Genomic DNA, 11,124 nt, shown 5'->3' with positions numbered 1-11,124 from the left:
AATTAATACGCTCTTGATATCATACACCTTATATAGATCCCGTTGTTCATGTAGTCTTCATAATTCCAACCCTACCTTTCGCCTCATGGGCTCTATGGGAACACGTATATGGTTGTTAATCATCACAAAATGCGGGAGGAACAAACAAACCAACTCACTTCAACTATAGTATTGGTTTTTGTGCTATTTGTTTATTTTATTTTATATTAGCGTAGTATATCGTATATACGTGATGTATATCTACAAAAGGCTCGTGGTACATAGAGGACATTTATCGGTTTGTTTAAACTATCCAACTATAAAACATTTCTTCTATTATCTTACTCCTGATTTTAATGTGTTGCTCAAAGAGAAAAGCAAGAATGTTGGGCATGGACTCTGGGCATGGTTTTTATCGACTATAACGTGTACTTTTGTAATCATCGTACCGTACGGTCCTGTCGTGGCTATATACATATCACCAGGAGCGTATTAATGAGCAAATATAAGTCATTATACGCTTTCCCATGATATCACAAGAGCGTGCTAGTCACTGTAACGACAGCCAAAGTCATGGTTAGACGATAGCGTGTTGCTGGTGATTTGGTGGAAGAAACCAGGCGCGGCGGACGACATACTCGGGCGCGCGTGCATCTTTCCACGGGATCTATACTCACCACGCTGAATACTGGCAGAGATATACGGACCTGAGATGCTATGTATCCGATCTATAATTAGAGAAAAATCCTACGTTATTATTCCACTTCTGATTATTAATCGCTGTGAGCGTCCGAACTACTTCAGATTGTAAGCAGTCGTGGCCAGGCAGCGTGACACAGAACGGTCATCAGGTGTCAGCGTGCAGTAGTGAGCCAGGGGCGCTGGATGGGCATAGTGCGGCGCTTCGCTGGATAGTAGGCGAGATGGGATGCAGGAGCCCGCGGAGTAACACGAGAGGCGGAGCTGTATATGATGAACGATCTCTACATTAAGAGTCTAGCGTACGTGTTGAACCGCATACGTTTCTGTGCCAGTTGGCAACTGACGCATCTGTCAAGAATAACCCGGCCATAGAGAGTGGAGCTATTTTGCCTCATTTAGACAAACTCCGGCAATAGTATTTAGCCGAGGAGCGAAAGAGCGAACGGACGTTGGGAGCTTTGTTACCTGGAATTCGCCGATGATGATGGGAAAACTACGTCATGTGAAGGAAGCAGATGCGGGCCAGCCATGACTAAAAGGCGCGAGGCGCGATGTGCGATTTTCAGGAGGAGAGATAATAGACGAGTTTAGCGAGTTAGAGAGTAGATAGCATGATCTACCGGTGCGAGTATTGTGGCGGCTATAGTGATTTAATTGTTGTAGAAGGGGCAGAAAACTCTTGGAAATTCGTTGGGGGAGAGAAACGCTTGCGATTGAAATAATTGATTATCTTTGATTAAATATTATTGTTGGGCATTATTTCTGAACTTATTGTGTATTCTTGAGTTCTACCAGCTTTAACTATAAAATCTAGGGAATTTACCTGTGTTGGTTTCCGGACTATCACAGTAAATAATATAATTTTTTCGGGTGCCCTAGCTGATACTGGCTTAGTGGGGCTAGTGAAAGATTCACAGGTTTTTCAACTGGCGGGTGCCAGCAGGCAGGCATACAGCGCTCTCTTATATTTTGGTCACCGTTTCCACCAACTCTATCTTCTTTTTATCGCTGAAATACTAAGCACGAGAACAGTGTTGTACCATTTTCAAGTCTTTGGTATTACTAGCACAGTAATGTCACCGCAAATGTCACTGACGAACACTATTGGACGCGTTGAAGTCAACTTCTTCAATAATAAATGCATCCTCACAGTATGCAAAGGCTCGTATTAAGGAAATAATTGACAAAAGCCGATGAACAATTCGGGGGGCTGGGGACTCCGCCGGCCGCGGGGGGGCCCGCGCGGAAGCGGAGGCGGGGGCCGGGGGCGCGCGGCCGGCGCGAAGGGGAAGAACGCGGGCCGCCCGGCGGCCTGCGCGGCCGGACGGGCCCCGGGGGGGCGGGGGGGGGCGGCTCGCGGCCCCGCGGGGCGGGGGGCGGGCCGCGGATCGGGCTCGGGGGCGGGCCGCCCGCCCCCGGCCCCCACCCCCACCCCCCCCCCCCCCCCTCCCACCACCCCCACAACCCCATCGGGCCACATAGCCGCCGGCCCGGCCGGAGGGGCCCGGCGGCTGGCGCGGTGTGGAGCGCGAGCCCCCACCCCCGTCGGCGACGCCGCCCCGCCCCCGGCCGCCCCCCCCCCGGGGGAGTGGGGAGGTGTGGGGAGCTGTGGGGGGTGAGGGGGGCGTCGTGACCAATCGGCCGGGCACGCCCCCCGTGGGATGTTGGCCCGTATACGCGATCCAGCGGGGGGGGTGGCGGTGGGCGCCGCGAGCTGCCCCGCCGGGGCCGCGCCGACGGCTGGGAGAGGGGGGGGGGGGGGGGGGTGGGGGGGCGGCTGTGTACGGTGCGTGGAGGCCGCCGGGCAGTGTGGGCGGGCTCAGCCCCCCCCTGGGCATTCCCCCCGCCCACGCCCGCCCGCCGGTGCCCCCGGCGCTCGGCCGCAGCCCCAGCAGCGACCGCGGCAAGGCCAGTCGAGCTATGCGCGCGGCCGGTACGGGGGGAGGCCCTGGGGGGAGGGGGGAGCCGGGGGTGAGGGTGGGTGGTGCGCGGAAGGGGGGGAGCGCGATGGGAGAGGAATGGATTCAGGCGTGCGCGCGGTGGCGAAGGGGGGGCCCCGGCCTCCGGTCCAGGCCCACCCCCACGGGGGGGGAGGGCCCCCGACCCCCGGCGCCGCGCGAGAGCAGGCCGCCGCGGGTCCCGATGACGATCGCCCCGAATTAAGTTGCGTGGCATGTGCGTGAGGCGGTGCGTGCGTGCGTGTGAGTGTCGTGTGTACGCGCGTGCGTGTGTGTCTGTGTGCTGTGCGCGCGTGTGTGTGCGTGGCGTGGCGCCGGGTGCGTGCGTGGCTCAGACAATGTAATAAGTGCGTTCGCCTGTATGTGCAGTCGTTTTCGTCGTTTGTAGCTTTCAGCAGTTATATCTACACAGCGATATATACTCTATAGCGTATACTTATATTCTGTCTCTACTTTTTCCGCCGTCAGATTTGGCGATATGTCAAGATACAGCCGAACGACTACCCCAGCACCCGTTGCATCCTGACTACGCAAGCCTAACCTGTTCCCGACTACAAACAGTAGTTCGTTTGCGAGTCTGTCCAAACTGCAGCGTCTTTTAATCATTGCGAGTTTTGAAAGTCCTAGAAATAAGCCGTGCGCATCGTAGTAAGTGAACACTTCATACTTCTCACCTCTACTCTACTTGCTCACAGATCACACTGTCAGTTGGAGTTATATGGTATTGAGTGTTGCGTGTTGGAATGTGTGGCATGTAGGTAGCGTACAGCATACGAAAGGTCAGTGACCGTTTTAGCTAGACGGATCAGCTATACGCACATAGTTTTCTGGTGCCGGTTGTTTTTTGATGGTTTCTCGCAATGTTAAGCGAAGGTCTAGTGGCGATTGGTGAGTTATACTGAAGAGCTCTGAAGAGTAAGCGACAAATGATGCGAGAGAGGAATAATGAGCGCAGAGAGAAAAAGAGAAATGAATGTAATGAGAGGGAGACTTTAGGGAGGGAGAAAAAGGACAAATGCATTAAGGAGCTAATAGAGGCTGATAGATAAGTGGGGGAAGGTAAAGGCGTATATATTGACGAGACAATGGATACGCAAGAAAGGAGTGATGCCGTGAATGCATGAGAATGCAACGACGAGAGAAGGAACGCTTAATAGTTCAATGTCATCAACATGTTAACACACTCAAGGCGTATATGAACTCTTTTGAATTTTTATTTGTAGCATATAGATGTGTTTAATTTCCAGCATTTTTTTTATAACATTAAAAAATCCATACCTCTTAAACGTGCTAGCGCTTTGTCACGTGGCATGTAGTCAACAAACACTAGCCGATAATATTCTTAATTATTATTTTCGTTGCCCGCAAACCAAATCGTATAATGAATTACAAATTCTCGTACGGTTTCTAATTACTTGTGTTGTGCATTTCTATGTCGTGTATTGAGACGTTGTCCTTCTATTTATTCCTTTCTATTTATTTTATTCTCTTTCATAAATTGTATTGTGTTTCTATATACTACTGTGAAATTCTCTTACCCCAATTATTCGGCAGATAACCAATATGGATACGTACACCCATCTTGCTGGCGATGACATGCGCCCTAACGAAGCCGGTGAACAGTGAATGCAAATTTGTTACCGCGAAGAAAGACTGGTCGACAACAACTAAGCGCCTAAAAATCGAATAAGTTCCGGAACACGAATAACGCGCTGCAGCGCTACAGTGGGGACACGTTTGAGTTACTACTGTGATAACTGCAAGCCGCCAAGCTAAGTCTGTCACCGACTAACAAAGACAGTGTTCGTTTCCGGACTGTCCCACACTCGTATCGCGTCTTCTATCATGCCGAGTTGGAAACGCCTAAACAGAACCGTGGAGCTCCGTAAGTAAATAACAGCTGTTCACTTCAACTTCTTACTTCTCACAGAACCACTTCAGAGTTAATATTATTATGCTTGTGTTTGAAATGGTTGCAGTGCTGTACGGTACACAATACGGAACGTCAGTAACCTTTACCGAACGAGTCAGCATTATACGCCAAGAAATTTCGCCGTTGTTTTGAGTGGTTCCTCCAATGCTTAAGCCGATAGGTTACTGTGGCATTGACTGAGTTATAGAGGAGTCTGGAGAGGTAAGCGGGACAAAATGAGTCGGAAGAGAAGAGATAAGTGATAGCAGAAGAGAAAATAGAGATGATGTAATGAGCATGGAGAGCTTAGGAGGAGATAAAAGGAACAAAGGAGTTAAGGAGCTGACTATGAGGCTGAAGAAATGCTGGAAGGTAAAGGCGATAGATGAGGAGACATTGGTACGCAAGAAAAGGAAAGTGATGCACGATGAATTCATGGGAGGCCCAGACGAGGAAAGAACGCCTTATATTTCATTCATACACATCAAGGCCGTATACTATGAAGCACATCAAGCGTCATATCATGAATCCTTTTGAATTTTTTATGTAGAACTATACATTGTGTCTTAATTCCACAAATTTATTAAGCAAAAAAAATCGCATATCCTCTAAAACCGTGCATAGCGCTGTTCGTACGGCATGTTACGTTCCAACATACTATAGCCGATAATATTCTCAATTTATCTTAGTTTAGCGTTGGCCGCAAGCCAATGCCGTAATAATTGTAATACAAATTGCGTACGGTTTCTAATGTACTTGAGTGTGCTTTACTATTATCTTATTGCGTGATCCTTATTCTAATTTAATTCTCTTCTATTTTTATTTTATTCTCTTTCTAATTGTATTGTGGTTTCTATAATACTAACTCGGTGAAATCTCTTCAAAAATCTTACTGTGAAGTTCTCGCAATAACAATATGGACGCACCAACATTCTTTCTGCGATGCTTGCGCCCTAAACGAAAGCCGAGGAACAGTGAATGCAAATTGTTTACCCGAAGTAGGACTGGTCGAACAACACGAAGGACAGACACGAAGAATCACACGTCGACGAAACAGGACTGGTCGCCTACGAAATACGAATATCGAAAAGCCTGGGGAGAACACGGAATAACTGCTGCTGCACGCGACCTATAGTTGGGGATCGCGTTTATATGAGTTACTAATGTTGATAACATTAATAATACTGCCGTTTGCGGCTGCTAACAATAAAACGCACAGCGTTCGATCGGCATTGCAAAAGTGAGCAGCGCAGGTATTTTGCTTGATGGTACCCCTCACATTTAATTCAAATTAATTACCGTAATTTAAACGAAGATTAAACAAGACATTATCTCTATAATATATTTAATCTTTGACAATAACTGGTGTACATAGAACGTTATTGTTGGGTCGGGACTATCTAACTATCTCCACATTTGTTTTGTTTTGTAATTAATGCTAACGCAGTTATTTTAATGGTTGCGTACTGAGGGGCCACCTATCTAACAAGTCGACACAAAGCCCGTTGAATCTCGTGCTCAGATGCTTGGTGAATGTACAGCTAACTAAGAGGCTCGTCACTGTTTGCTATATATATCGGTGAATATGTTCAGTATAAATAAATTTGTATAGATTGTTTTTTATATGCAATAAAATATATAGACCACAAATGACTGAATGGCGGCGGACATCGCCTTACCACTTAAACACTCATAATTAAACGTGCTTCTATTTCGCCTGCTATTATTTTAATTCGTTCAAGGACGGATATTGACAAGCGATTGTCATACTAGGCGTAGTTTTATGCGTTGAATAATATACATTGCGGCAATGCAATAAGTGTTTTCTCTTTATTTCTCTCTATTTTAGAGGCGTCCACTCTTGAATATTACCAGGATGATAGCTAAATAAATGCGTTTCTTTGCCAGTGTTGCAGAAACCTCGCCAGAGATCACCTTAGCGAATGAGTTGAATAACTTCTTTATGGAAAGATTTGAGGTCCCGAACGGTTCCCCAAAAAACGGTCTGATGTGCAGATTTCAAAGCATGTATCTACATTTATTCTCTAATCGTGTTAGAAACGCAGTAAAATAATTGTCCACGGCCATCACACTGTCACGATAACCATTTGTAGAGAAGTTAGGTTAATGTGATCTATTGAACTATACTACGGATTATAGAAGAGCAGCTCGAGTATTAATTCAAAGCCGATTTCATGTTAATAAAATTGCAAGAGATACAGGCGCTACTCATAAGAGCATCAAGGTTCTGAGCTTGAGTGATGATAGGCAAGTCCTATAGAGCAGTGCACTCGCAATAAAGTTCATTTTACTCATTTCCTAATCAGTCCTCCGTTGAGTATTTCTGTTCTTCGTTTTTCTTCTCCGCTGAACATCGTTGTTGCAATCATATTAACTTGCGCATAAAATTTACAATTAATTTATTTTGAAAAAAAAAAATCTGTATTATTTGGCCGCATTGAATAATATCATTGGACTTTTTTTCTGCATCGAAAACCAAAAAGTCAGAAAATAGGTGCGAAGAAAGTGCGTACAATAGAATTGCGACTCGGAACACCACAGCAGGCACAACTTGTTTTGTTCCTATATAAACGAAGCTATGCGCGGTGAACCTTCAGCATGCCGTGTTAATAATTTAGCGAATGTTTCTTTAATCTCCGATGTAGCTGCGTATGTAATGACTTCATGAGGTGTTCGTGTAAACACTTATCGCGTCTTCGCCTCGGCTACGCAGCATGTAGACATGTCTCTCCCCACCCTCTCCTCTCTCTCCTCTCTCCTCTCTCTCTCTCTTTCTCTCTCTCTTCTTTCTCCTCTCTCTCGCTCTCTCTTCTCTCTCTCTCTCTCTTCTTCTCCCTGCTGCTCTCTCTCTCTCTCTGCTCCCCTCTCCCCTCTCTCTCTCTCTCCGCCTCTCTCTCATCTCTCTCTCTCTCTCTCTCTCTCTTATCTCTCTCTCTCTCCTGTCTCTCTCTTCTTCTTTCTCTCTCTCTCTCTCTCACCCCCCCCCCCCCCCCCCCCCCCCCCCCCCCCCCCCCCCCCCCCCCACTTCCCCCCCCCCCCCCCCCCCCCCACCTCCCCCCCCCCCCCCCCCCCCCCCCCCCCCCCCCCCCCCCTTCTCTCCTCTCTCCTCTCTCTCCTCAGTACACGCTCTCTCTCTCTACTCTTCTCTCTTCTCTCATCTCTCTCTCTGCTTCTCTCTCTCGCTCTCTCTTCTCTCTCTCTCTCTCTCTCTCTGACTACATGGTCGGCTGTGGTGGTTGAGATGAGGGAGGGCGGCACTCGAATAATTGCTGTGGCTGAAGCGTAAACGAGCGGAACGAGAATTTTTCGCCTCAGTTCATTTGAACGCGTTCGAAGAATCCACGAGGCAATTATATAAACTCATCCATACTGCCACTGCCAGTCACCGACATGAAGAGTGCTGGCTCCGAGAGATCGCAACACGGCCGTCCGACTATTATCGCCCGGCACCGTAACGCACGCACGCTGCGTGACGTCAATAGCCCCGTAAGAGAGAAAAAGTTGCGGCAAATCCATGTTGTCTATCGAGCCGCGCTTACCGCTTGTGTACATATAAATGTATCAGGTGTAAGAAACAAATAATATTTGTTTGTTTGTTTTGTTTGCATTGTTTGTTGTCTCAATTAACTCTGACTGTATACACTACATACTGGAGCGTACTCCCAAACATGCACTACAGACACATTATCCAATATTATCAGGACCGTTCAAATATGATGTTTTCTAAATGATGTGTCTGATATTAACAGTAAATATATATATGTTATATATAATTATTATATAAACTGCACTCGTAATAAACCATAATTGTAACGGTTTTAGTAGCGAGCTCTTAGCTATTGCCTTGCTTGTTTGCGGAGTTGATTATCTACTTGCCTTTCGTAGGATGTCACTTGGGGCTACAGCATATACCGTATTGCATGATACCCCCACCCCCACCCACTTCATACGGGATTCACATATTTGTGTTTACACGCCGCCTTCTATACGTACAGCACTATGGGGCATCATCTTCTCGGTGCTGGCTGCGATGGCATTCGACATGAGTCGCATGTCTCCGGCATCAGAGGCGCATACGTGGCTCTCCGCCATCACGCAATACTCGTTCATCGTGGTCAGCATGTGCATGGGCCAGTTCGCCAAGCGCCGGCTCGACCAGGATAGCATCCGGACGAAGGAAGTACAGGTGCGCGTTTATATGCTGAGATATTCGTCGCCGTCGACCCAAATTATGACATGGACCAAGTGGCTTCGCGCGCGAGCGTTGTTACTATATCAGCGTTGATTAACGTGAGCGCGCCACACAATAACGCCGTCAGCGCAATCCGTTGTCGAAATTTCGCTTACCACGGATCGCGTTATTCCAAATCGAGAACGAAGCGCGATGCACATATAATTTAAATACGGGCAATAGAACGTTAGGACACGTACAGAGACGTATGCTCGCTCACGTGTTACCGTTATTTAGGCGTATATATAAGCCTAAGCAGTCGATGGCAATAGAAACAATTTTCATGTAGGTAATGTTAATGGCTTTTCCGTTCATACAGGATGAGATGCTACGCAATATCCTAAAGAAACGTAGCCAGACTGAATGGGGAAAGAATCACAATTTCGCTTCTATCTCGACTAGAGAAGAATATGTAAAAAAGCAGGCGTTAACCACGTATCCAGACTATAAGGTACGACGCTCAATAATAATTGCCTGATATTGGGAGCTAGCCAATGAAATGACTGATGGAGCTAGCCTGATGTGTAGTATATAATAAAAACCACTGCAAACGTAACATGAAGGTTTTCCTCCTGTTATATTACAGTGTATTTCATTTAGACTCTGGGCAATCGTTTATGAACGGTTTTTGGATCCCGTCACATCCGAAAAATCTGTATGCCTGATAATCTCAACTTATTGTAGTTACCGTAACTATTGTAGTAATTATTGTATATTACGTAATTACTGTAGTCACCTTAATTATGTAATACCCATAACATCGTAACAGCAGTAACGTTATTTATATCTTATTATGCATATTACAACGCTGATACTGTTATTACTCCTACATTATTGAAGTTACATAAACGATATCATCCCATATATTCGAAACGGACGTAACGCCAAACTTGTATTATTATTTTTTATATCATAACAGGCATCAACAGGTATTTTCGCGAAATGCAACACAGTATCATTAAACCTGCAACGTGCAACAGCGCGTCATCCCTAACAGTGGATCTCAAAAGCGGAAGCGGCATGCACTCACGTGAATATACGGCTGGATTTCTTTCTATACACACAGGACTCAATCGATCGAGTGATGAAGGGTGAGGTTGGAATTCTTCTCCCTGAAAAGCCGTTTTACTTCGGTGTCACATCTAGCACAAGCAGCGGATTCTCTAAAGTACTGCCGATCGATCTAGCGGCATTCAAGTCTATCGTATATACTGTAAGTAGCATGCGATTCTCTGATTGCAAGTGACATATACTGCTATAATTGCATAGGTGACCAGTCATCCCGGTGCAGTGCGCGTGCATCTACATGCGTATAAGTTTGTTCGTCGTAAACAGGCGCATCAAAACAGGCACATAAATCGCATAAGCATTGAGCGAAGTTAAAGAAACATAATGCGATATATTAAGGATCTTGGATTACTATTAAAGAGACGGGTTGGACTCGCAATAGCACTAATTTGTTGGCTCCGAATTTCGTTGTAGCTGATGGCATATATGGGGACAGTATTGCCGAAGTTTCCGCCGATTCGCTCTCTGGGAAGATCTATCCGGCTATTCATTATGCCTAGATTCCGCTATACGGAAGCTGGCATAGTTATGGGCCCTATGTCGGGCATGCCGCGAACGTTCTACGTCGGTAAGTACTATTTTAATTACGGTTACCTTGCCATCTGCGTTTAGGGAGAGCGTGACGTGAAGTCTCATTGCGCATCAATTCACTCATCTAAACTCGTAGCCCGCAAACAGGCTAGTTTACATGAATACGTTATCATATTTACTTATAGTTACTTTTTTGTGCATTTAATGTTTGCCATCTTGTGCTACCTAGATTTGTACCTGAGGACGACGACGACGCCGCTTGAAGCTATGGATATCAGCAATGAACAGCAGATGCTTTACCTGCATCTGTTATTTGCTCTAAAAGATAAGCATGCATGTAAGTATTAATAGTATATATATAACGTGCGTGTGCGTGTGCGTGTGCGTGTGCGTGTGCGTGCGGGTATAGGCCTACGTGTGTGTTCGTGCGCGAGTGCGTGCGTACGCGCATACGCGTGCGTAGACTTATTATCATAGTATCATCAGAAAACAATCATGTATATTTATATTACGTATGTATGTATGTATATGTGTGTGTGTGTGTGTGTGGCTAGGGTTCAACAAACCTTGCTACATTCAAGCAGGATGAGGACATAGTCGCAACACATGCCGGCAGCGGCATGCCAACCCCTATACCGCCCCCTGCCTCATACCCCTCCTTCCCGTGTCTCATGCCTCAACCTCTTCCGTCATTCCCGGTGTCTCATGCCTCAACCTCTTCC

The 11,124-nt window shown here is 46.6% G+C and overlaps 1 protein-coding gene across 1 annotated transcript in view; it reads left to right on the top strand.

The window, feature by feature from the left end:
- LOC106810739 (probable indole-3-acetic acid-amido synthetase GH3.9) overlaps positions 1–11,124 on the top strand; it is an 18,550-nt gene that overhangs the window by 1,550 nt on the left and 5,876 nt on the right. Inside the window, exons 2-6 of the mRNA XM_014814182.1 lie at positions 8,568–8,758; positions 9,123–9,254; positions 9,870–10,016; positions 10,286–10,439; positions 10,632–10,739. Coding sequence (XP_014669668.1) covers positions 8,568–8,758; positions 9,123–9,254; positions 9,870–10,016; positions 10,286–10,439; positions 10,632–10,739 — 732 coding nt within the window. The remainder of the gene's footprint in view (positions 1–8,567; positions 8,759–9,122; positions 9,255–9,869; positions 10,017–10,285; positions 10,440–10,631; positions 10,740–11,124) is intronic.

Source organism: Priapulus caudatus, unplaced genomic scaffold (genome assembly GCF_000485595.1).
Source record: "Priapulus caudatus unplaced genomic scaffold, Priapulus_caudatus-5.0.1 Scaffold17, whole genome shotgun sequence".
In the NCBI taxonomy this organism is placed as follows: Eukaryota; Metazoa; Priapulida; class Priapulimorpha; order Priapulimorphida; family Priapulidae; genus Priapulus; species Priapulus caudatus.
This window is presented reverse-complemented; position numbering and strand designations above follow the sequence as displayed.